This window comes from Scyliorhinus torazame, chromosome 6, assembly GCF_047496885.1.
Source record: "Scyliorhinus torazame isolate Kashiwa2021f chromosome 6, sScyTor2.1, whole genome shotgun sequence".
NCBI lineage: Eukaryota > Metazoa > Chordata > Chondrichthyes > Carcharhiniformes > Scyliorhinidae > Scyliorhinus > Scyliorhinus torazame.
In genome coordinates, this window is record NC_092712.1 from 145,004,929 (window position 1) to 145,031,860 (window position 26,932).

The 26,932-nt window shown below is 53.8% G+C and overlaps 1 protein-coding gene across 4 annotated transcripts; it reads left to right on the plus strand.

The window, feature by feature from the left end:
- Positions 1-9,432: 9,432 nt before the first annotated feature.
- Positions 9,433-25,834, plus strand: fignl1 (fidgetin-like 1). 4 transcript variants are annotated; one of them, XM_072508859.1, is made up of 2 exons: positions 9,433-9,527; positions 19,647-25,834. In XM_072508859.1, the coding sequence occupies exon 2, from the start codon at positions 19,657-19,659 to the stop codon at positions 21,787-21,789; it is 2,133 nt and encodes a 710-aa protein (XP_072364960.1). In that variant the 5' UTR covers positions 9,433-9,527; positions 19,647-19,656; the 3' UTR covers positions 21,790-25,834. The 4 variants fall into 4 exon arrangements, with proteins under 4 accessions (XP_072364960.1, XP_072364961.1, XP_072364963.1 ...); XM_072508860.1 differs by lacking the exon at positions 9,433-9,527 and adding an exon at positions 9,535-9,590; XM_072508862.1 differs by lacking the exon at positions 9,433-9,527 and adding an exon at positions 9,618-9,772.
- Positions 25,835-26,932: the final 1,098 nt, after the last annotated feature.

Sequence of the window (26,932 nt, forward strand, 5' to 3'; positions counted from 1 at the left end):
GTCAGTATGGCCGAGGGGCGGACCCCTGGGGTGGCAGCGCAAAGTGCAGTGGACCCAGTGATGCAGGCCATCCAGGATGGTTTTGCCAGACAGAAGCGGGAATGTTTGGACCCGATCAAGGAGTCAATTGATCGCCTGGAAAGCAGACTGGGCGATTCAGTAGGTGGAGAAGGCGCTGCTGGAACAAGAGGAGCACCAAACAGCGGTGGAGTTGGAGGTGGGGATGCTTCCTGAGCAGCAGAAAAGGCTCCTGGAGAAGGTGGAGGACCTTGGGAACCGGTCCCGCCGACAGAATCTAAGAATTGTCAGGCTTCCTGAGGGAGCTGAGGGAGCAGATGCAGGAGCATACGTGGCGGGTATGTTTGAAAAGCTGCTTGGCGAAGGGGCATTCCCCCGACCGCTGGAGGTAGACAGGGCGTATCTGGTGCTTGCCAGGAAGCCGCGGGCGGGGGACCCTCCGAGGGCAATGGTGGTGCGATTTCACAGCTTCCTGGATAAGGAATGTATTCTGCGGTGGGCCAAGCGCACGCAAAGTTGCAAGTGGAAGAATACCATCCTGCGGGTATACAAGGACCTGAGCGTGGAGGTGGCGAGGAAGAGGGCAGGCTTCAACCAGGTCAAGGCGATCTTCTTTAAGAAGCAGGTGAAGTAGGGCCTGCTGTACCCGGCGAACTTATGGGTCACGCATGAAGACCAACACCATTATTTTGAGTCGCCCGATGAGGCGCTGGACTTTGCAAAAAGCAAAGGACTGGTGGGAGCTTGAGAAATTTTGGACTCAGTGACAATATGTTGGCCAATATTGGGTCCTTTTTCTTTGTCTGTTCTTTTTCTGGAGGGTTTTTTGTTTACTTGTTTTTCCATCTCTCCCCCCTCGGATTGTTGGTGGGGCTGCAGTTGGAGGGGGGGGGTTCCTCTCTTACTGTTGTTAAAATTGGCTATGTTTTTTCTTTTTTCTTTGTATAAATTTTTTTCTTTGGAGCTCTGTTAAGGGGAGAGGGGAGTGAGGGGGGGGGGTGTCGATTTTTCATTTTGTTTTTGGTTCTTTTCTGTTTGTGGGGTAGATGTTGGTAATTGTTCTTCTTGTGTTGTAGTTTGGGTAATTATACTCTTGTGCACTTTGGTGGGATGGTGACATGCCTATCTGGGTTTCGGGGGGTGGTGCCTTTGATCTTTGTTCTAGCTTGCTGCTGGGTGTTTGTTGGGGGACGGCTGGATGAGGAAACCTGTTTGCAGGATCAGGGGAAGGGGAGTGAGGGAACAATGTTTGGGAGGCTTCTTGGCACCAGAGGCAGGGGTCACCAAGCTAGCTAGAGTGAGCTAGCTCACAGAAGCACAGTGGGGTGTGTGTATAAGATTAGTTTATTAGCTGTGTTGAGATTTAGAGTTGTGTTGCTGGGGGGGGGGGGATGGGTTCTGCTGACGTGGGAAGGACTTTGATGGAAGGTCACTGAGGGGGTCGGGGGTGGGGGCCGCCCCGTGGCAGGATGGAGTAGGTGCGGTGCACGGGCTGGAGGCAGGCCCAAGAAGGGCGATGGCTGACAGGCGGGGAAGGGGGCACTTTGCCCTCCAACTAGGCTGGTCACTTGGAACGTCCAGGGGCTCAATGGGCCGGTGAAGAGGGCTTGTATGTTTGCACACCTTAGGAGTTTGAAGGCGGATGTGGTGCTGCTGCAGGAGACACATCTTAAGGTGGTGGATCAGGTCAGGTTGAGGAAAGGCTGGGTTGGGCTGGTTTTCCACTTGGGGCTGGACTCTAAGACAAGGGGTGCTGCGATTTTGATAAATAAGTGGGTGGCGTTTGAGGCGGGGAGGATAGTCTCGGATGTAAGAGGGAGATTTATCATGGTTAGTGGTAGGCTGCAGGGGATGAAGGTAGTGTTGGTCAACGTATATGTGCCAAATTAGGACGATGGGGATTTTATAAAGCGGGTGCTGGGGAAGATTCCGGACCTGAATTCGCACAACCTGATCATGGGAGGGGATTTCAATCCAGTTATTGATCCCGGCCTGGACAGGTCATGCTCGAGAATAGGTAGGGCGCCAGCAATGGCAAAGGAGCTGAAAGGGTTCATGGAGCAGATGGAGGGGATGGATCAGTGGAGATTTAGGCAGCCGAGAGCCAGGGAATTTTCTTTCTTCTCCCACATTCACAAGGTCTATTCCCGGATAGATGTCTTTGTTGTGGAGAGGGGAGTGGTGGACACTGGCTATTCGGCAATTCCGATCTCGGACCATGCTCTGCACTGGGTGGACCTGCAGGTCAGTATGGATGGCAAGCAGTGCCGGCACTGGAGATTGGATGTGGGGCTATTGGCGAACGAAGCGATCTGCGAGAGATTGAGGAAGTGCATGCTGAACTACCTGCAGGTAAATGACACGGGGGAGATCTCAGCAGCGGTGGTCTGGGAAGCGCTGAAGGCGGTAGTGAGAGGGGAGCTGATCTCGATCCGGGCTCACAGGGACAGGATGGATAGGACAGAAACGGACCGACTGGTAAGAGAGATCCTACGAGTGGATAGGAGTTATACCGAGGCTCCAGAGGCGGGGCTATTGAGGGAACGACAGAGGCTGCAGGTGGAATTTAGTTTGTTAACTACAGGAATGGTCAACGTATTGGATGGAGGGGGTGGATCAGTGGAGATTTTGGCAGTCGAGAGCCAGGGAATTTTCTTTCTTCTCCCACATTCACAGCTCAGGAAGGTGAAGGGAGCGGTGTACGAGCCCGGGGAAAAGGCCAGTAGGTTGCTTGCACAGCAGCTCAGAAAAAGGGAAGCAGCTAGGGAAATAGGGAAAGTGGTTGATGGGGACGGGAACTTAGTTGGGGACTCGGAGGAGGTGAGCAAGACCTTTCGGGACTTTTATAGTAGGCTGTATAGATCGGAGCCCCCTGGGGGGCCGGAGGGGATGAGACACTTTTTGGATGGGCTGACTTTCCCGAAGGTGTACGGGGAGCTGGTAGAAGGGCTGGATGCCCAGGTCGGGCTGGAAGAGATAATGGAGGCCTTGAAGGCCATGCAGTCGGGGAAGGCCCCGGGACCGAACGGCTATAAAAAGTTCTCCGGGATATTGGGGCCAGTGCTGTTGAAAGTCTTTAACGAGGTCAAGGGAAGAGGAGTTCTACCCCAATGTCACAGGCCATGATTTCGCTCATTTTGAAAAGGGACAAGGACCTGCAGCTGTGTGGTTCTAATGGGCCAGTATCCTTGTTAAACGTGGATGCCAAGTTCCAAGCCAAGATTCTGGCCTCTAGGATTGAGGACTGTGTACCTGACGTCATAGGAGAAGACCAGACAGGGTTTGTTAAGGGCAGGCAGCTGGGGGCCAATGTTAGAAGGCTGCTCAATGTGATTATGATGCCCCCGGGAGGTAGGGAAGTTGAAGTGGTGGTTGCGATGGAGGCAGAAAAAGCGTTTGACCGGGTCGAGTGGGATTACTTATGGGAGGTGCTGGAGCGGTTCAGGTTTGGGGGGGGCTTTGTTGACTGGGTTAGGCTGCTGTACCGGGTGCTGGTAGCTAGTGTACGGACAAATAGGACGACGTTGGAATATTTCAGACTACACTGGGGGACGAGACAGGGGTGTCCCCTCTCCCCACTGCTGGCGATAGAGCCGTTGGCGATTGCTCTGAGGGCCTCAAGGGCGTTCCTTTTTCAAGCGGATTAATAAGATTATTGCGGGCTTTGTGTGGGGGGGCAAGCCCCCGGGGGTGAAGAGAGCAATGCTGGAATGGAACCGGGGAGATGGCGGGCTGGCGCTGCCGAATTTCAGTCATTACTACTGGGCGGCCAACATAGCCATGGTGAGGCGGTGGCTAGCGGGGGTGGAGCCGGCGTGGGTGCGCATGGAGGCGGCCTCGTGTAAGGGCACAGGTTTAGGGGCACTGGTGACGGCGCCCCTGCCGTTCCCGCCGGCGCGTTACTCCATCAGTCCGGTGGTGGTGGTGACCCTGAGAATCTGGGGGCAGTGGAGGAGACATGTGGGGGCTTCGGTATGGTCCCCAATCTGCGATAACCATAGGTTTGCCCCGGAGAGGATGGATGGGGGGGTTCCGTATTTGGTGGAGAGAGGGAATAGAGAGGATGGGGGACTTGTTCATAGAAGGAAGCTTCCCGAATATGAGGACGCTGGAGGAGAAGTTTGCGTTGGCTGGAGGGAATGATCTCCGGTATTTACAGGTGTGGGACTTTTTGCGAAGGCAGGTGCCAACCTTCCCACTCATGCCATTAAGTGGGATTCAGGATAGGGTAGTTTCTGGAGGATGGATACGGGAGAGGAGGATCTCGGATATATATAAAGAGCTTACGGGGTCAGAGAAGACGCAGACCGAGGAGCTGAAGCTTAAGTGGGATGAGGAGCTTGGGGGTGAGATGGAGGAGGGTCTGTGGGCGGACGCGTTAGGAAGGGTCAATGCCACCACAACATGTGCCAGGCTCAGCCCGATCCAGTTTGGGCATATCCAAAACTGAGAGGGTTTTGGCAGGGGTTTGCCGACACCATGTCCACGGTATTAAATACAAGGGTGGCAATGAGTCCGGAAGTGGCGATTTTTGGGATATCGCAGGATCCGGGAATCGAGGAGAAAGAGGCAGATGTTCTGGCCTTTGCTTCCCTGGTAGCCTGGAGGCGCATATTGCTGGATGGAGGGACTCAAAGCCCCCAAAATCGGAGACCTGGCTTTCAGACATGGCAGGCTTCCTCTGTCTGGAAAAAATTAAGTTCGCCATGAGAGGGTCTCTGTTAGGGTTCGCCCGGAGGTGGCAACCATTCATCGACTTCCTCGCAGAAAATGAAACGTCAGCAGAAGGGGGGGGGGGGGGGGGGGGGGCGTTAGGTTAGTGTAGCGTAGGGGGGTAAGTAATGGCAGGGCCTGCGGGAGAGAGTGGCGCAATTTGCACTATGTATATATTTTTTTCTTTTCTTGTTATTTATATTGTCGATTTTGTTGCTGTTAAACTGCCAAAGAAAATACCTCAATGAAACATTTATTAAAAAAAAGAGCATGAGCTTTACATAACAAGGCAACACTGAACTAAGGACCATGGGACCAGTTACATAGGCAAATAAGGTGAAAGAAGGTGCGGAAGGTATAAATTGGGGCTTCCGAGAACATTCAGCCCAAACCTTTGGAAGTAGAGGACAACATGAGACTGAGCATTAAGACAATAGATTTGGTCAACAGAACCCCGTGAGGAAACATGTGCCATAGTCAATTAGGAACTGGTCCCTTGGATGAGGGTCCTAGGATGCGAGGCTCAGTAAATTGCATCTAGATTCTCTGGAGTTTAGAAGAATGAGAGGCGATCTCATTGAAACATACAAGATTCCTAGTGGCCTCGATATGGTAGATGATGAGGTTGTTTCCGCTGGTTTGGGAATCTAACATGAAGGACAGGTTCAGGATAAGGGGTCAATCATTATACACTGCAATGAGGAGAAATTACTTCACTCAAAGGGTTGTGAATCTTTGGAATTGTTTGTGGATACTCCCTCATTTAACGCATTTCAGGCAGGGATAGGCAGATTTTTGGTCTCTCAGGAAATCAAGACATATGGGCAGCAGGCAGGAAAATTGAACTGAAGTCCAAGATCAGTCATGATGATATTGAAGACAGAGCAGGCTTGAGGGGCCATATGGCCAACTTCTCCAATTTCTTGTTTTTTGTATATCCCTCTTGTCCAGAGCACAGTGGCAGTCCCCCCCGCCCGTACCCGTTCCCCATCTCCACCTCTGTCCAAACGCATCCACCCCCTCCCCAATTCCCCCCAGCATCATTCCCCCCACGTTGTTCCCTCCACGTTGCCTCCCCCTCCCCATTGTCCCCCTGCCCCGTTGCCTCCACCCCCTCCTGAATAAGCCATTAAAAATATTGAATTAGACAGAATTTAAGTGTCCTGTTTTCCTTGAGGTACCCCATATCTGGCACCCGTATCCGAAAAAGGCTTCCAACAAATTCCTGTGGATTCTATAAACATTAAGTAACATTCCATATGGCATAAGTCAAAGTCAGATATGTCTCTGTACATGTATAAAGGCTTCTGAGTAAGGTTTTAGCTCTTTCTGCCTGTTAATAAAAAGTAACCATTTATTCAATTCAAAAGTATAATGTCCTAATTAGGTACGAGTTCTACCTATTATTTATATTTCACTTAACCTTCTGTACTGTAAATTCTATTCTATGAAACTAACCTATATTTCATCACATGGGAACGGAATTTCCTTCGATGTTATAAAGAACAATTTGTTCTTGGTAACAAAAGTATTATTCTGTCTGAAATTCAAGTAAATAAATAAATTCAGAAACACTTTTATATTTTCACGGTGAAGAAAAAAAGTATATCTTTAGCATTAACCTTTTTAACTACAACACTATCATGAGTAGTCTGAAATTTTTCAGTTCACTGTTGGTTACAACACTGCAGTTCATGCAACTGTTTCTTGTGCTAAATGCATCTCACCCCACTAAAATACTAACTAATAGCAGCTGTGTACAACTGTCATGGTGCAGGGTATAATTGTATTGATGGGATAAAGGACCTTGTCAATTATTATAATTGAGAGCAGCTTCACTTGTTGTATCCTTGGACGACCAATGATATGCAGAAAAATTGAACTAAATAACTAAGAATAGGATAATATAGTTATTTTTGTTTGAACAACTGAAGCAAGCAACACATCCCCGAAGAGCTGTTAACCTACTGGTATTTGTTTCTCTCATATGGACAAGTTTAAAGAAATCATTTTTGAAATATTTTAAGACATATTTCAGAGGAGATTGCGCTGTAATGGTAATGTCACGGGACTAGGTTCAAATCCCACCATTTCCAGCTGGTGGACTTTGCCTTCCATGAATAAAATATGGAATTGAAAGTTAGACTCAATAATGGAACTATCAACGACTATTTTGACCACCTATTTTGTTCACTAATGTCCATTAGGAAAAAATCTTACCTGGTCCGGTCAATATGTGACTCCAGATCCCCAGCAAAGTGGTTCCTCTGAACTACTCTCTGAAATGGCCTACCAGTCACTGAATTCCAGGGCAATTAGGGATGGGCAAAAAATGCTGGCCTTGCCAGCAACACCTCTATCCCATGAAGGAATATAAAATGTATACTTTTTAAAATAAAAAATACAAACAATATTCATACTATTCACTTTAATCCAAAGGGTGGTTCTACAAAAAAGCCTTAAAGACAGATGTTATTTTTTTCACAGGGAGCACAGCCTTGCAATTTCGAGATTACTATGTGCATATACGTGTAAGAGAATGCTCTGTCAGATCTTCATGATCTTCAATGTTACCACCTGAAGGATTCAGAATTTGGGTTTTCCTCCATTTTAGATTGTTCCTCAATTTTGTGTTAGTCAGAACTTAACAGACTGTTGGTTAATTCAGCTGAACTTCATTTTGGACAAAACATGCAAACCGGACATAACCGAAGGAAGCAGGACCCTTTTATCTGCTGTGCTCACTCCCAGGAGTAGCTCATGGCTATCTGACATTGGTTCCTGCTCATCTACAGTTGTTGTTGTATTTGCCTTCAAAAATAACATGGCTTGCTGACAGAAACTTAATTAACTTTTAATGCCATACATTTATGTTATGAATTCACTCTGCATAACCTTTCTAAATGGTAATCATGGACACAACTTATATCAAGGACACACTTGGTATAACCTTTTTAAAAATAAATTTAGAATACCCAATTCATTTTTTCCAATTAAGGGGCAGTTTAGCGTGGCCAATCCACCTACCCTGCACATCTTTGGGTTGTAGGGGAGAAACCCATGCAAACACGGGGAGAATGTGCAAACTCCACACAGACAGTGACCCAGGGCTGGGATCGAACCTGGGACCTCGGCGCCATGAGGCAGCAGTACTAACCACTGTGCCACCGTGCTGCTCCACTTTGCATAACCTTAAGTATAATTTGTATTATAATCTTTTATACTAAGCATTATAAAATATTCTGTGAATTAGGAATGGTGACCATATTATCGTTTGTATTAAAAGTAAAATGATCTTGTGCAGCTTTTTAGGCTCGCAGAAAGAAGGTAGTTGAGGGCTCATGGCCAGATAGCTGATAAGAGAGAGACAAAAGGGAGGGATTCTCTGTCCCACCGCATCTGTTTTCTGGTGCGGCGGGTCCCCGCCGACAGCGGGATCCTCCGTTCCTGCAGCTGGCCAATGGGTTTCCCATTGTGGGCACCCCCACGCCGTTGGGAAATCCGCGTGTGTGAATGCGCTGCCGGCAAACGGAGGATGGTGAATCCAGCCCTGAGTCTTTGTTTTCATAAGAATCCAAGCTGCTGGCATTAGCCATTATCAAAGGGGACAAAAAGTAAACGTAAGGGCCTTAGAACAAGATAAATGTATTTTGACAGAGGACTGAATTTTGCTCCATAAGTAAAAGCTTGAAAATAAGTTAGATGGATGGAGGATAAGAAATAAAGGGGAAAGGGACAGTGTAGGGTGATTAAATGGAGGAAAAGTATCATTTTGGACTGGAAAGGCCTAGCAGCTGTATCTGTGTTGTAATTTCTCTGTGATTCATAGAACATACAGTGCAGAAGGAGGCCATTCGGCTCATCGAGTCCGCACCGACCCACTTAAGCCCTCACTTCCACCATATCCCATAACCCCTCCTAAACCTTTTGGTCACTAAGGGCAATTGATCATAGCCAATCCACCGAGCCTGCACGTCTTTGGACCGTGGGAGGAAACCAGAGCACCCGGAGGAAACCCACGTAGACACGGGGAGAATGTGCAGACTCCGCACAGACAGTGACCCAGCGGGGAATCGAACCTGGGACCCTGGCACTATGAAGCTACAGTGCTATCCACTTGTGCCACCCAAAGGTAGAGACAAAATATCAAACCATGTAGTCGGAATCCCTGAGGACAACACAAGGATGTGTGTGCTTCTCCATGAAGCCAAGATAAGTCTATGGACCACATTCCCACCTTGGCCATTCTGTTCAACTTGAGTTTAGTTTTACTCTGTTTTTTCCTGTTGGGTGCTTTTCTGCTCGAAGACTATTGCCTCAGTGAAAACACCTTAAATTGGTTGCGATCTGCAACTTGTGTCAATAGACATTAATGGAACATTAACTTAAACATTTCACAATACAGAACGTCAAAGCACTCATTCTTCGGCACCAGTTCAACAAATATCACTTTGGCAATTAAACGTATTTTCCCCACTAAGCCTTCTAGTTATTTTTCTATGTAATAATATTATCGTTTCCTTTTCAAATGTTGCTCATATAATTTGTAATATTTACGAGTCCCCATGAAGAATTTGAGGACTGAAACGCTGACTGATCTACAGATGCCATCATCCTGTTCTTAATCACTGTCCAGGAGCCCGGGAACTGACACAAGTCTGGGCCAGGAGGTGGCGCTGCACACAGGTACTCAACGAGTCCCATCTTGGCTCTCACTCGGTGATCTTTGGCCACAGCGAGCCACCCAGTGACTGCTGCAAAATCTGCTCATTGGAGTTGGGCAATCCGGATTAGAGGTCAGGGGTGAACCACGGGTGATCCGTTCTGGATCGGGGAAACGGCTATCGTGCGCGCGTTGTGTCAGTGTGACGGTTTCAGTGGAGATCGCGCGCTGGGTCAGGGTGACGGTTTCAGTGGATATCGCGCGCTGGGTCAGAGTGACGGTTTCAGTGGAGATCGCGCGCTGGGTCAGAGTGACGGTTACAAGTGGATATCGCGCGCTGGCTCAGGGTGACGGTTACAAGGGGATATCGCGCGCTGGGTCAGTGACGGTTACAAGGGGATATCGCGCGCTGGGTCAGAGTGACGGTTACAAGGGGATATCGCGCGCTGGGTCAGAGTGACGGTTACAAGGGGTTATCGCGCGCTGGGTCAGAGTGACGGTTACAAGGGGTTATCGCGCGCTGGGTCAGAGTGACGGTTACAAGTGGATATCGCGTGCTGGGTCAGAGTGACGGTTACAGGGGATATTGCGCGTTGGGTCAGGGTGGCGGTTACAAGGAGATATCGCGCGCTGGGTCAGAGTGACGGTTACAAGTGGATATCGCGCGCTGGGTCAGAGTGACGGTTACAGGGGATATTGCGCGTTGGGTCAGGGTGGCGGTTACAAGGGGATATCGCGCGCTGGGTCCGTGTGACGGTTACAAGGGGATATCGCGCGCTGGGTCAGGATGGCGGTTACAAGGGGATATCGCGCGCTGGGTCAGAGTGACGGTTACAAGGGGTTATCGCGCGCTGGGTCCGTGTGACGGTTACAAGGGGATATCGCGCGCTGGGTCCGTGTGACGGTTACAAGGGGATATCGCGCGCTGGGTCCGTGTGACGGTTACAAGGGGATATCCCGCGCTGGGTCCGTGTGACGGTTACAAGGGGATATCGCGCGCTGGGTCAGGATGGCGGTTACAAGGGGATATCGCGCGCTGGGTCAGAGTGACGGTTACAAGGGGTTATCGCGCGCTGGGTCAGAGTGACGGTTACAAGGGGTTATCGCGCGCTGGGTCAGGATGGCGGTTACAAGGGGATATCGCGCGCTGGGTCAGAGTGACGGTTAAAGGGGATATCGCGCGCTGGGTCAGAGTGACGGTTAAAGGGGATATCGCGCGCTGGGTCCGTGTGACGGTTACAAGGGGATATCGCGCGCTGGGTCAGGATGGTGATTAAAAAGGGGATATTGCGCACTGGGTCAGAGTGACGGTTAAAAAGGGGATATCGCGCGCTGGGTCAGAGTGACGGTTACAAGGGGATATCGCGCGCTGGGTCAGAGTGACGGTTACAAGGGGATATCGCGCGCTGGGTCAGAGTGGCGGTTACAAGGGGATATCGCACGCTGGGTCAGGATGGTGATTAAAAAGGGGATATTGCGCACTGGGTCAGAGTGACGGTTAAAAAGGGGATATCGCGCGCTGGGTCAGAGTGACGGTTACAAGGGGATTTCGCGCGCTGGGTCAGAGTGACGGTTACAAGGGGATATCGCGCGCTGGTTCAGTGTGACGGTTACAAGGGGATATCGCGCGCTGGGTCAGAGTGACGGTTACAAGGGGATATCGCGCGCTGGTTCAGAGTGACGGTTACAAGGGGATATCGCGCGCTGGGTCAGGGTGACGGTTACAAGGGGATATTGCGCGCTGGGTAAGGGTGACGGTTACAAGGGGATATTGCGCGCTGAGTCAGAGTGACGTTTAAAAGGGGGATATCGCGCGCTGGGTCAGAGTGACGGTTACAAGGGGATATCGCGCGCTGGGTCAGAGTGACGGTTACAAGGGGATATCGCGCGCTGGTTCAGAGTGACGGTTACAAGGGGATATCGCGCGCTGGGTCAGAGTGACGGTTACAAGGGGATATCGCGCGCTGGCTCAGGGTGACGGTTACAAGGGGATATCGCGCGCTGGGTCAGTGACGGTTACAAGGGGATATCGCGCGCTGGGTCAGAGTGACGGTTACAAGGGGATATCGCGCGCTGGCTCAGGGTGACGGTTACAAGGGGATATCGCGCGCTGGGTCAGTGACGGTTACAAGGGGATATCGCGCGCTGGGTCAGAGTGACGGTTACAAGGGGATATCGCGCGCTGGGTCAGAGTGACGGTTACAAGGGGTTATCGCGCGCTGGGTCAGAGTGCCGGTTACAAGGGGTTATCGCGCGCTGGGTCAGAGTGACGGTTACAAGTGGATATCGCGTGCTGGGTCAGAGTGACGGTTACAGGGGATATTGCGCGTTGGGTCAGGGTGGCGGTTACAAGGAGATATCGCGCGCTGGGTCAGAGTGACGGTTACAAGTGGATATCGCGCGCTGGGTCAGAGTGACGGTTACAGGGGATATTGCGCGTTGGGTCAGGGTGGCGGTTACAAGGGGATATCGCGCGCTGGGTCCGTGTGACGGTTACAAGGGGATATCGCGCGCTGGGTCAGGATGGCGGTTACAAGGGGATATCGCGCGCTGGGTCAGAGTGACGGTTACAAGGGGTTATCGCGCGCTGGGTCCGTGTGACGGTTACAAGGGGATATCGCGCGCTGGGTCCGTGTGACGGTTACAAGGGGATATCGCGCGCTGGGTCCGTGTGACGGTTACAAGGGGATATCGCGCGCTGGGTCCGTGTGACGGTTACAAGGGGATATCCTGCGCTGGGTCCGTGTGACGGTTACAAGGGGATATCGCGCGCTGGGTCAGGATGGCGGTTACAAGGGGATATCGCGCGCTGGGTCAGAGTGACGGTTACAAGGGGTTATCGCGCGCTGGGTCAGAGTGACGGTTACAAGGGGTTATCGCGCGCTGGGTCAGGATGGCGGTTACAAGGGGATATCGCGCGCTGGGTCAGAGTGACGGTTAAAGGGGATATCGCGCGCTGGGTCAGAGTGACGGTTAAAGGGGATATCGCGCGCTGGGTCCGTGTGACGGTTACAAGGGGATATCGCGCGCTGGGTCAGGATGGTGATTAAAAAGGGGATATTGCGCACTGGGTCAGAGTGACGGTTAAAAAGGGGATATCGCGCGCTGGGTCAGAGTGACGGTTACAAGGGGATATCGCGCGCTGGGTCAGAGTGACGGTTACAAGGGGATATCGCGCGCTGGGTCAGAGTGGCGGTTACAAGGGGATATCGCACGCTGGGTCAGGATGGTGATTAAAAAGGGGATATTGCGCACTGGGTCAGAGTGACGGTTAAAAAGGGGATATCGCGCGCTGGGTCAGAGTGACGGTTACAAGGGGATATCGCGCGCTGGGTCAGAGTGACGGTTACAAGGGGATATCGCGCGCTGGTTCAGTGTGACGGTTACAAGGGGATATCGCGCGCTGGGTCAGAGTGACGGTTACAAGGGGATATCGCGCGCTGGTTCAGAGTGACGGTTACAAGGGGATATCGCGCGCTGGGTCAGGGTGACGGTTACAAGGGGATATTGCGCGCTGGGTAAGGGTGACGGTTACAAGGGGATATTGCGCGCTGAGTCAGAGTGACGTTTAAAAGGGGGATATCGCGCGCTGGGTCAGAGTGACGGTTACAAGGGGATATCGCGCGCTGGGTCAGAGTGACGGTTACAAGGGGATATCGCGCGCTGGTTCAGAGTGACGGTTACAAGGGGATATCGCGCGCTGGGTCAGAGTGACGGTTACAAGGGGATATCGCGCGCTGGTTCAGAGTGACGGTTACAAGGGGATATCGCGCGCTGGGTCAGGGTGACGCTTACAAGGGGATATTGCGCGCTGGGTAAGGGTGACGGTTACAAGGGGATATTGCGCGCTGAGTCAGAGTGACGTTTAAAAGGGGGATATCGCGCGCTGGGTCAGGATGGCAGTTACAGGGGGATATCGCGCGCTGGGTCGGGGTGGCGGTTAAACAGTGGATATCGCGCGCTGGGTCAGAGTGGCGGTTACAAGGGGATATCGCACGCTGGGTCAGGATGGTGATTAAAAAGGGGATATTGCGCACTGGGTCAGAGTGACGGTTAAAAAGGGGATATCGCGCGCTGGGTCAGAGTGACGGTTACAAGGGGATATCGCGCGCTGGGTCAGAGTGACGGTTACAAGGGGATATCGCGCGCTGGTTCAGAGTGACGGTTACAAGGGGATATCGCGCGCTGGGTCAGGGTGACGGTTACAAGGGGATATTGCGCGCTGGGTAAGGGTGACGGTTACAAGGGGATATTGCGCGCTGAGTCAGAGTGACGTTTAAAAGGGGGATATCGCGCGCTGGGTCAGGATGGCGGTTACAGGGGGATATCACGCGCTGTGTCGGGGTGGCGGTTAAACAGTGGATATCGAGCGCTGGGTCAGAGTGACGGTTACAAGGGGATATTGCACGCTGGGTCAGGATGGCGGTTACAAGGGGATATCACGTGCTGGGTCAGAGTGGCGGTTACAACGGGATATCGCGCGCTGGGTCAGGATGGCGGTTAAAAAGGGGCTATCGCGCGCTGGGTCAGGATGGCGGTTAAAAAGGGGATATCGCGCGCTGGGTCAGGATGGCGGTTAAAAAGGGGATATTGCGCGCTGGGTCAAGGTGACGGTTACAAGGGGATATTGCGCACTGGGTCAGGGTGGCGGTTACAAGGGGATATCGCGCGCTGGGTCAGGATGGCGGTTAAAAACGGGATATCGCGCGCTGGGTCAGGATGGCGGTTAAAAAGGGGATATCGCGCGCTGGGTCAGGATGGCGGTTAAAAAGGGAATATCGCGCGCTGGGTCAGGGTGACGGTTACAAGGGGATATCGCGCGCTGGGTCAGGATGGCGGTTAAAAAGGGGATATCGCGCTGGGTCAAGGTGACGGTTACAAGGGGATATTGCGCGCTGGGTCAGAGTGACGGTTACAAGGGGATATCGCACGCTGGGTCAGGATGACGGTAACAAGTGGATATCGCGCGCTGGGTCAGGATGGCGGTTACAAGGGGATATCGCGCGCTGGGTCAGGATGGCGGTTAAAAAGGGGATATCGCGCGCTGGGTCAGGATGGCGGTTAAAAGGGGATATCGCGCGCTTGGTCAGAGTGACGGTTACAAGGGGATATCGCGCACTGGGTCAGGGTGGCAGTTACAGGGGATATTGCGCGCTGGGTCAGGATGGCGGTTAAAAAGGGGATATCGCGCGCTGGGTCAGGGTGACGGTTACAAGGGGATATTGCGCACTGGGTCAGAGTGACGGTTACAAGTGGGTATCGCGCGCTGGGTCAGGGTGACGGTTACAAGTGGATATCGCGCGCTGGGTCAGGGTGACGGTTACAAGGGGATATCGCGCGCTGGGTCAGGATGGCGGTTACAAGGGGATATCGCGCGCTGGGTCAGGATGGCGGTTACAAGGGGATATCGCGCGCTGGGTCAGGGTGACGGTTACAAGGGGATATTGCGCACTGGGTCAGAGTGACGGTTACCACGGGATATGGCGCACTGGGTATGAGTGGTGGTTACAAGGGGATATCGCGCGCTGGGTCAGGATGGCGGTTAAAAAGGGGATATCGCGCGCTGGGTCAGAATGGCGGTTAAAAAGGGGATATCGCGCGCTGGGTCAGGATGGCGGTTAAAAAGGGGATATTGCGCACTGGGTCAGAGTGACGGTTACAAGTGGATATCACGCACTGGGTCAGGGTGACGGTTACAAGGGGATATTGCGCGCTGGGTCAGAGTGACGGTTACAAGGGGATATCGCGTGCTGGGTCAGGGTGGCAGTTACAGGGGATATTGCGCGCTGGGTCAGGATGGCGGTTAAAAAGGGGATATCGCGCGCTGGGTCAGGGTGACGGTTACAAGGGGATATCGCGCGCTGGGCCAGGATGGCGGTTAAAATGGGGATATCGCGCGTTGGGTCAGGATGGCGGTTACAAGGGGATATCGCGCGCTGGGTCAGGATGGCGATTACAAGGGGATATCGCGCGCTGGGTCAGGATGGCGGTTACAAGGGGATAACGCACGCTGGGCCAGGATGGCGGTTAAAAAGGGGATATTGCGCGCTGGGTAGGGGTGGCGGTCACAGGGGATATTGCACGCTGGCTCAGGGTGACGGTTACAAGGGGATATCGCACGCTGGGTCAGGATGGTGATTAAAAAGGGGATATTGCGCGCTGGGTCAGAGTGACGGTTCAAAAGGGGATATCGCGCGCTGGGTCAGAGAGACGGTTACAAGGGGATATCGCGCGCTGGGTCAGAGTGACGGTTACAAGGGGATATCGCCCGCCTTGCTCTCGCTTCCCCCCCCCGCCTTGCTCTCGCTTCCCCCCCGCCTTGCTCTCGCTTCCCCCCCGCCTTGCTCTCGCTTCCCCCCGCCTTGCTCTCGCTTCCCCCCCCGCCTTGCTCTCGCTTCCCCCCCCGCCTTGCTCTCGCTTCCCCCCCCCGCCTTGCTCTCGCTTCCCCCCCGCCTTGCTCTCGCTTCCCCCCCCCGCCTTGCTCTCGCTTCCCCCCCCCGCCTTGCTCTCGCTTCCCCCCCCGCCTTGCTCTCGCTTCCCCCCCCGCCTTGCTCTCGCTTCCCCCCCCGCCTTGCTCTCGCTTCCCCCCCCGCCTTGCTCTCGCTTCCCCCCCCGCCTTGCTCTCGCTTCCCCACCCGCCTTGCTCTCGCTTCCCCCCCCGCCTTGCTCTCGCTTCCCCCCCGCCTTGCTCTCGCTTCCCCCCCGCCTTGCTCTCGCTTCCCCCCCGCCTTGCTCTCGCTTCCCCCCCGCCTTGCTCTCGCTTCCCCCCCGCCTTGCTCTCGCTTCCCCCCCGCCTTGCTCTCGCTTCCCCCCCCGCCTTGCTCTCGCTTCCCCCCCCGCCTTGCTCTCGCTTCCCCCCCCGCCTTGCTCTCGCTTCCCCCCCCGCCTTGCTCTCGCTTCCCCCCCCCGCCTTGCTCTCGCTTCCCCCCCGCCTTGCTCTCGCTTCCCCCCCCCGCCTTGCTCTCGCTTCCCCCCCCGCCTTGCTCTCGCTTCCCCCCCGCCTTGCTCTCGCTTCCCCCCCGCCTTGCTCTCGCTTCCCCCCCCGCCTTGCTCTCGCTTCCCCCCCCGCCTTGCTCTCGCTTCCCCCCCCGCCTTCCTCTCGCTTCCCCCCCGCCTTGCTCTCGCTTCCCCCCCTGCCTTGCTCTCGCTTCCCCCCCGCCTGCTCTCGCTTCCCCCCGCCTTGCTCTCGCTTCCCCCCCCGCCTTGCTCTCGCTTCCCCCCGCCCTGCTCGCTTCCCCCTCCCCGCCTTGCTCTCGTCCCCCTCCCCGCCTTGCTCTCGCTTCCCCCTCCCCGCCTTGCTCTCGCTTCCCCCTCCCCGCCTTGCTCTCGCTTCCCCCTCCCCGCCTTGCTCTCGCTTCCCCCTCCCCGCCTTGCTCTCGCTTCCCCCTCCCCGCCTTGCTCTCGCTTCCCCCTCCCCGCCTTGCTCTCGCTTCCCCCGCCCCGCCTTGCTCTCGCTTCCCCCGCCCCGCCTTGCTCTCGCTTCCCCCGCCCCGCCTTGCTCTCGCTTCCCCCGCCCCGCCTTGCTCTCGCTTCCCCCGCCCCGCCTTGCTCTCGCTTCCCCCTCCCCGCCTTGCTCTCGCTTCCCCCTCCCCGCCTTGCTCTCGCTTCCCCCTCCCCGCCTTGCTCTCGCTTCCCCCTCCCCGCCTTGCTCTCGCTTCCCCCTCCCCGCCTTGCTCTCGCTTCCCCCTCCCCGCCTTGCTCTCGCTTCCCCCTCCCCGCCTTGCTCTCGCTTCCCCCTCCCCGCCTTGCTCTCGCTTCCCCCTCCCCGCCTTGCTCTCGCTTCCCCCTCCCCGCCTTGCTCTCGCTTCCCCCTCCCCGCCTTGCTCTCGCTTCCCCCTCCCCGCCTTGCTCTCGCTTCCCCCTCCCCGCCTTGCTCTCGCTTCCCCCTCCCCGCCTTGCTCTCGCTTCCCCCTCCCCGCCTTGCTCTCGCTTCCCCCTCCCCGCCTTGCTCGCTTCTCCCCCTCCCCGCCTTGCTCTCGCTTCCCCCTCCCCGCCTTGCTCTCGCTTCCCCCTCCCCGCCTTGCTCTCGCTTCCCCCGCCCCGCCTTGCTCTCGCTTCCCCCGCCCCGCCTTGCTCTCGCTTCCCCCGCCCCGCCTTGCTCTCGCTTCCCCCGCCCCGCCTTGCTCTCGCTTCCCCCGCCCCGCCTTGCTCTCGCTTCCCCCGCCCCGCCTTGCTCTCGCTTCCCCCGCCCCGCCTTGCTCTCGCTTCCCCCGCCCCGCCTTGCTCTCGCTTCCCCCGCCCCGCCTTGCTCTCGCTTCCCCCGCCCCGCCTTGCTCTCGCTTCCCCCGCCCCGCCTTGCTCTCGCTTCCCCCTCCCCGCCTTGCTCTCGCTTCCCCCTCCCCGCCTTGCTCTCGCTTCCCCCTCCCCGCCTTGCTCTCGCTTCCCCCTCCCCGCCTTGCTCTCGCTTCCCCCTCCCCGCCTTGCTCTCGCTTCCCCCTCCCCGCCTTGCTCTCGCTTCCCCCTCCCCGCCTTGCTCTCGCTTCCCCCTCCCCGCCTTGCTCTCGCTTCCCCCTCCCCGCCTTGCTCTCGCTTCCCCCTCCCCGCCTTGCTCTCGCTTCCCCCTCCCCGCCTTGCTCTCGCTTCCCCCTCCCCGCCTTGCTCTCGCTTCCCCCTCCCCGCCTTGCTCTCGCTTCCCCCTCCCCGCCTTGCTCTCGCTTCCCCCTCCCCGCCTTGCTCTCGCTTCCCCCTCCCCGCCTTGCTCTCGCTTCCCCCTCCCCGCCTTGCTCTCGCTTCCCCCTCCCCGCCTTGCTCTCGCTTCCCCCTCCCCGCCTTGCTCTCGCTTCCCCCTCCCCGCCTTGCTCTCGCTTCCCCCTCCCCGCCTTGCTCTCGCTTCCCCCTCCCCGCCTTGCTCTCGCTTCCCCCTCCCCGCCTTGCTCTCGCTTCCCCCTCCCCGCCTTGCTCTCGCTTCCCCCTCCCCGCCTTGCTCTCGCTTCCCCCTCCCCGCCTTGCTCTCGCTTCCCCCTCCCCGCCTTGCTCTCGCTTCCCCCTCCCCGCCTTGCTCTCGCTTCCCCCTCCCCGCCTTGCTCTCGCTTCCCCCTCCCCGCCTTGCTCTCGCTTCCCCCTCCCCGCCTTGCTCTCGCTTCCCCCTCCCCGCCTTGCTCTCGCTTCCCCCTCCCCGCCTTGCTCTCGCTTCCCCCTCCCCGCCTTGCTCTCGCTTCCCCCTCCCCGCCTTGCTCTCGCTTCCCCCTCCCCGCCTTGCTCTCGCTTCCCCCTCCCCGCCTTGCTCTCGCTTCCCCCTCCCCGCCTTGCTCTCGCTTCCCCCTCCCCGCCTTGCTCTCGCTTCCCCCTCCCCGCCTTGCTCTCGCTTCCCCCTCCCCGCCTTGCTCTCGCTTCCCCCTCCCCGCCTTGCTCTCGCTTCCCCCTCCCCGCCTTGCTCTCGCTTCCCCCTCCCCGCCTTGCTCTCGCTTCCCCCTCCCCGCCTTGCTCTCGCTTCCCCCTCCCCGCCTTGCTCTCGCTTCCCCCTCCCCGCCTTGCTCTCGCTTCCCCCTCCCCGCCTTGCTCTCGCTTCCCCCTCCCCGCCTTGCTCTCGCTTCCCCCTCCCCGCCTTGCTCTCGCTTCCCCCTCCCCGCCTTGCTCTCGCTTCCCCCTCCCCGCCTTGCTCTCGCTTCCCCCTCCCCGCCTTGCTCTCGCTTCCCCCTCCCCGCCTTGCTCTCGCTTCCCCCTCCCCGCCTTGCTCTCGCTTCCCCCTCCCCGCCTTGCTCTCGCTTCCCCCTCCCCGCCTTGCTCTCGCTTCCCCCTCCCCGCCTTGCTCTCGCTTCCCCCTCCCCGCCTTGCTCTCGCTTCCCCCTCCCCGCCTTGCTCTCGCTTCCCCCTCCCCGCCTTGCTCTCGCTTCCCCCTCCCCGCCTTGCTCTCGCTTCCCCCTCCCCGCCTTGCTCTCGCTTCCCCCTCCCCGCCTTGCTCTCGCTTCCCCCCCCCCCCCTCCGCCTTGCTCTCGCTTCTCTCTTTCCCCCCCCCCCCACTGTGATTCTGGAGTTCTTCCTGCTCCCCTCCTGTGCCCAACTCATGCCTGGGCCTTAAACCGTCCTGGGGAAAATGACGCCAACTGAAGTCAGCTGCGCAATCCTTAGAATAAATGTAAATGACAGCACAAGTAATTTTATCCTCTGGAAGTGCAGGCTAAAAATTGTGAACCAATTAAGTTTTCAACTACAGTTAATGGACTTTTTATACCTGAAAGTTTCGTAAAGAAAAATACTGCAGTTATTTAACTGCATATTAATGCCATTTTAAATTCTGCTTTCTTTTACATAGGTTTGATGAAATGCAATCTTTTGATGCACTCCATCTCAGTGAATGGCAGAGACATTATTTCAATATAATCTCCAATGATTGCACACCTGGACAGAGGGCTGATGCTTATCGTGCGCAAATTTTGCGGTTGCAGTTTGCATGGGCAAATGCTGATATATCTTGGGACTGCACAGCCAGCTCATTCAGGAGATACAGTGAAAGATATTCAGCCATTATTGACTCAGACACTGCAGAGACTGGGTTGAATAATTATGCTGACAGTGTTCTGAGTTTGTCAAAATGTCAAAAGAATGAAAGCAATCAGTGGCAGTCGTTGTTGACTGAAGACCATATTTTCAAATTAAAAAGTGTGCAAGAGATGTTTAAATCTGGCAAAAGAGCGAGAGACCTGCTGGTATTGGCAGCTGATGTTTCATCAGTAGTTGGGAAAACTAATGACAGTCATAAAGTAGAAAGTGCATCTGTCAGTAATACAGAAGGCTCAGTTACTAAAATTAAAACTTTGACTCTGTCCACTGATGTGCCTTCAAAAAATGTTAATGAAAACTATTCTTCAGACAAGCCCTCCACAGTTATTGCTTTTGCGTGTCCAAAAATGGTGCAAAATCTGTCAGTTGCTCAGCCAGTGATTGATGAGAGTCATGCCTCGAGTTCTACAGGTAAATTTTCATCAGCACCTACTAAAAGCCTTTATGGGGGCCCCGTGTTTGGATTGAGCAAATTGACAAGTTGTACTGTACCTCAGACAACAGTATCGGGACAATGTATGCCTCTTAATAGCAATTTAGCCCTTGTGGCACCTGGTAGTACATCAAAGAGGAAGTCTTCCCAGATATCAGGAGACGTCGGTAGTGATTCATATAATAACAACATGAGTTATGGACAATTTCAAAACCAAAACTGGACTAATTCTAATCAAAAGAGTTTTGATAATGTGACCAGAAATATGAAATGTGATGGTGATGCCGCTGATGAAGGTTTTATAACAAGTTTTAAAACCGCTAAGGACCAGCTGCATGTTGATCAACAGAAAAGGTTTGGGAACCAATCTCAACCTCAGCGATCACCTGCAACAACATACAATTGTCCAAAGAAGTCATTGGGCACAGTCAGGTCTCGTGGTTTGTTTAGTAAATTTGTTTCTCCAGTATCAAAACAGGATAATGGTGATGAAAATGGTGGACTGTGTTCAGTGCCTCATGTGAACAGTTCTTCTGAACTCACTCTACCAGTGGATGAATGTTTGAAGAATCTTGAGCCAAAGATGATTCAACTCATTATGAGTGAGATCATGGACCATGGTCCCCCAGTGAACTGGGATGACATCGCAGGGCTGGAATTTGCTAAAACAACAATTAAGGAGATAGTGGTTTGGCCAATGCTTAGACCAGATATCTTTACTGGACTCCGTGGCCCACCCAAAGGAATTCTTTTATTTGGCCCTCCTGGAACAGGTAAAACTCTAATTGGTAAGTGCATTGCATGTCAGTCGGGAGCTACTTTTTTCAGCATCAGTGCTTCATCGCTAACTTCCAAGTGGGTTGGAGAAGGTGAAAAAATGGTACGTGCGATGTTTGCTGTAGCACGTTGCCACCAACCTGCAGTTATCTTCATTGACGAAATTGATTCTCTCTTGTCTCAACGAGTTGATGGAGAACATGATTCTTCTCGAAGAATAAAAACTGAGTTCTTAGTCCAGTTAGATGGTGCTGCTACTTCAGCAGATGATCGTATTCTTGTGGTTGGAGCCACAAATCGACCCCAAGAAATAGATGAGGCAGCTCGGAGACGTCTGGTCAAAAGACTGTACATCCCTTTACCTGAATTATCAGCAAGGAGGCAAATAGTGGTGAAGTTGATGTCTCATGAAAGCTGTTCCCTGAATCCAGAGGAATTGGAGCTGATCATTGAACAATCTGAAGGATTTTCAGGGGCTGACATGACTCAACTTTGTCGAGAGGCAGCTTTGGGGCCAATCCGCAGTATACAGATAGCAGACATCTCCACTATCACCCCGGACCAAGTACGATCTATTGCATTCATCGACTTTAAAAATGCTTTTGTAAACGTGAGACCAAGTGTATCTCCGAAAGACCTTGAACTGTATGAGGATTGGAATAAAACATTTGGCTGTGGCAGATGATTATGGCAAAATTGCATAGGAATATGGGCGCATATACTATCGTTCAGACTAAATTTTTTATAGAGATACTTTTGTATGTTAGGTGTTTGTTCTGTCAAACATGTGTACTGAAGTCTTTTGCAAAAAGGATGCTTTCAGTAAAATAATTACATTCAAATCAATTTAAATTGCTTTGTCCCATGTTGACAGCATATTGTGAGAATTCATGCTGCAGAAGCCTTTATTATTCTTATCAGCAGTCTTCCGTAAAAGCAGCCACCTTTTTGTTTCATTTTGAACTTTTAAAACAAAAATCACCAGGCAATCATCCTTAACAATGATATTAATACCAGTGAACAATGGGAAATCTTTAAAACTGTTCTCGGGAGAAAAATGAAATGTACAAGTCCCTGGCATCCAAAAGGGGACATGATAAAACAAAATCTCAGTGGCTAGCTGTTGAAAGACAAGAACCCTTAAGCCACACTGCTTTTACTGATTAAATGAAAATAAATCCTCAGAGAACAGTGATAGATACTGGACTTGCATTCAAATTGTTCGTTAGAGTATCCAGCAGATTAGTTGAAAGAAGATTTCGGATAACTGTGGCTAACGATACCCTCTGTGTCCCCTCAGGAAAAGCTCTCTCATAATCAGCGGGAGAGGCCCAAACTGGCGGTGGGGTGCTGGACTTGAGAAACTCCACCTCCTTCGAGGAGTGGGCCTTGGAGCTGTCCGGTGTGGCCAAGGACAGGGCGGTCACCCACGTGGAGGCTGGCGAATGCCGCAGAGGTGAACCACCGGGCCCCACTGGAGGACCTGTCAAACGTGAGTAGTCAGTGCCTTACTGACTGACCACATGTCCATTCTCCCGCAGGTCCTCCAGCCGATGGTGACGGCTCATCATGGACGGCGCCGTCCCGACTCCAAGGAGAACATCTCGAGGAGAGCTCCGAGGATACAACTGCGGCACAGCTGGCATTCCCACTCTCCACCAGCGCAAATACACACACCTCGGTGGGTGGGAGACTTTTTTTTTGAAAATATTTTATTAAGGCATATAATTTTAACAATTCTGAGTAAAAAACAACAAAGCAAATAACAACCAACCCCAGCCAACATGGCTTACATACACAATTCACCAATCCCCCTCTCCCACTAACTATTTTGCACCTCAACAAGCCCCCCCTCCCCCATGCCTCCCTCTCCCTTTTACACCTCCCATCCCTTTTCTGCTGACAGCTTAATTTTACCCAAAGAAGTCGATAAACGGCTGGCAGCCGGACGAACCCTAGCATTGATCCTCTCAGGACGAACTTGATCTTCTCAAACCCGAGAAACCCGGCCATGTTACTAACCCATACCCCCGATTTTGGGGGTTCCGAGTCCCTCCACACCAATAAAGTCAGTCTCTGGGCTATCCTCGGTGGGAGATGTTAGTGGTCAGAATGCTGGGACACATTTGTTGAACACCACACCGCTGCTGATGTACACCTGGTGGAGGCAGGAACCCCCAGGCAAGACAGGAGTCGAAGGTCTGCTGGATTCAGCTCGGTCCCAACCCGATGCTGCTCCCCGGCACAGGTTCCCTGAGCTGGTGGAGATGTGAGGGAGCAGCCAGGACGTTAGAGGGAGAAGTCAGGAGGGAGGAGTCCCAGAGGCTATGGCTGCAGGAGATGGCGCTGGCAATGAGTGGCACCGAGGCCAACATTGCCAGGGTGGCGACAGCAGTGGAGAACCTGGTGCAAGATGGCGCCATGAGTAAAGGTGCCCAAGGCGTCGCTCAGTCGATGACTGCCGTGGCTGAGGGTCTCGGCAGTATGTCTGCCACACTGGGGGATGTCACCCAGTGCCAGGCCGACCTCGATGGGGTTCTGCTGGTCATATCCCACTCTCAGATGGGGATGGCCGAGACACGGCAGAGATTGTCCAAGTCGCAGGTGGGCATGGCTGAGGCACTGCAGAGTATGGCCCGGTCACTGGGGGATGTGTCCCAGTCACCAAGGAGCATCGCCGAGGGCGTCGACACAATGGTGCAGACTATAGGGAACCGGCAGGGCTGGCAGAGCCAGGTGATGCAGGGGCTGCCGGAGCCTGAACCAGCTGCCCCTCCATCCCAAGGTGAACTCCAGGGTCCCATAGGCATCGACCTGGAGGGGACGCTGAGTAGCAACCCCGGCTCGTCTTATGGAGCGGCGAGAGTGGCCACCAGCACTCCCGAGTTCCACCCCTCTGATGAGGCCGTGTCTCAGCACATGGGACAGGGCGGCACGGCTGTGCTTGTGCCGTCGACAAGTGAGCCAGGGTCCTCCGGCCCCAGAGGATGCCCGTGAGGGGCATCTAAAGCCACGGGACGAGGTAAGCAGCTGGCTGTCCCCACTCAGATGTGCATCCTGGGGAAACACCAAGACGTAGTGGTCAATGTAGGAGAGCCAAGCACATTGAGCATCACTGAGGGCATCGGGGGAGGGGGTGGGATAGCACTATCGGGAATGGGGTGTTGTATAGCATATTAAACAACTCTTAGCACAAATTTTACGATGCCTCTGCCACTTCTGCGATGCGGACTGACCCCCAAACATTTTGCCTATCCCGGCAAACCCCCCTCCCCATGGCACCAACCCACCCTCCGGCCGTGGTCATGTCCCGGGAGCTGTGCCCCATCCTCTGGGTGTGCAGATGTTGACTGCTGCATGCATGGTGCTGATTCCCACAATGCCCAGGCATCAAGGTTTGATTGGAATGCTAGGCAATGGCTCCCACATGCTACATGGCCTTCCTACCCACAGGAACCCACTTAGCATATGCCAAGTGCTCACTTAAGCACAGTTGCTAGTTCCCTATTAGCGATAGCCTTCAGCCACACAGCCAGAGGCCTCAGCAGTCGGTATGGGTTATGGGTGGGGTTGATGGGCAGGGGTTGCCCCCGGCATGGGCCTTGGATCCAAGGGTTGGCATGGTGGTGCTGCGATGGATTGCCCCTCCAGTTGTCCCCCACTCTCCCATGGTGGGCCACCGCCCGCCGGGCAGGTGGGGTGGCACAAACCTTATGATGCATCTGTCACTATCTTCTGCGATGTGGACTGACCCCGGGACACTTTGCCTGTCTCTCCAGGCAAACTCCCCTCCCCGTGGCACCAACCAACCCTCCAGCCGTGGTAGTGTCCCGGGAGCTGTGCCCCATCCTCTGGGTGTTCGGATGTTGACTGCTGCATGCATGGTCCTGACCCCCACACAGTGTCCCCCACACAGTGTCCAGGCATCAAGGTTTGATTGGAATTCTAGGCAATGGCTCCCACATGGTAGCATCCCCAGTCTCTTTGCCTGTGCGCAAAGATTGCTACTCCTGTCCTCGGCTCGCCATAGAAGCCCTTCCGTCAGGTTCACGTTTTTAAAAAGGAGTACCAATCGGCGCCAGTGTGAACACTTGCTGGGAAGGCCGCTGAATGACAGGAGGCTGTTGGATGATGTGTGGTTCTCGTTAATTGTATGGAAATTGGCCTTAAGTGGTGACAATTGGTTTCTCGCCACACAATGGTGGGATTTCGAATTCGCCTATGGGAGCGGACTGGTTGCATTGCAAACTGTCGCCTGGCGCAGTTACCGTTTTCAGCCTCTCCCGCTATTCATTGGCCTCGTTACGCTTGAGCGCGATAAACAGGCTGGAAGATCACGCCCATTAATACCAGTAGATGCAGATAAAACCTCGGATAGAATAATGCATCTTATCTAATAGAGTTAGTAGAACTTTCAGCATTCCCCCTGGATGCCAACAGAGAATAGGTGGATTATTTATATTGGGTTATGTATGTGATTTATATATTTAATGCCTCACTGGAGATGGGAATTATTTCCATGGGTGGAAGGAGGTTAATTTCATTAATGTAACTTAAATTCCCCAGCTGCCATGGGAGAATTTGAATTGCTGCTTCTGGATCATTTGTCCAAGTCTTTGAATTACTAACCCAGTAATAAGCCCACAATGCTATTTACTATGTGCACAGACTGCACCTATGTAGACAAACTATGTGGATAAGTTAGGGAAAATAAAGAACCATGCATTTAAGGAAGTATTAAGTTCGGATACATGTTAGGCTTTCCTTTGCTCCACTCCTCCCAATTATCTCTCTATTGTGGCACAGTTGAACATGTGTTCAATGGCTTTATTTAAAGGCCAACAGGTTTGTTTCGATGTCACTAGCTTTCGGAGCGCTGCTCCTTCCTCAGGTGAATGAACAGACCTCTTCATTCACCTGAGGAAGGAGCAGCGCTCCGAAAGCTAGTGACATCGAAACAAACCTGTTGGACTTTAACCTGGTGTTGTAAGACTTCGTACTGTGCTCACCCCAGTCCAACGCCGGCATCTCCACATCATTTATTTAAAGGGATCAACTATTCAGAAATAATTGGCAGCACGGTAGCACAGTGGTTAGCACTATGGCTTCACAGCTCCAGGGTCTTGGGTTTGATTCCCGGTGAAACAAATATATCTGCCATTCTGCTCTCACTGAGATTGTTCTCTGAACGCTCCAGTTTATATGTCTCTTGTGTAAGTCTTTCTCGCCCAACATTTTGTCCTGTTCTGCCAATTGTTTGAGAGCAAGCGCTTTGTGCATAATCCTTGAAGTCAGGACAAAGTTTTTCAGCATATGCCACACCACTCTAGACATTAGCAACTTTAAACAACTCTCGAAAATCAGCAAATAATAATAACAATCTTTATTGTCACAAGTAGGCTTAAATTAACACTGCAATGAAGTTACTGTGAAAAGCCCCTAGTCACCACACGCCTGCACCTGTGTGGGTACACTGAGGGAGAATTCAGAATGTCCAAATTACCTAATCGTATGTCTCAGGACTTGTGGGAGGAAACCCACGCAGACGGGGACAACATGCAGACTCCGCACAGTGCAGACTCCGCACAGACAGTGACCCAAGCCGGAATCGGACCTTGGACCCTGGCGCTGTGAAGCAACAATGCTAACCTCTGATCTACCGTGCCACCCATTATTGACTATTGATTGAATGCATGTTATATTGCAGGTTCTACATGTCAACTGAGCTGCAATTCAACCAAGGGACATTCCATTCCGTCATCCAGTTGGTATGCGACCAGACACAAAGTAGCATGTAGGCCAATGGCAGTGGACATGTTGCTTTTATT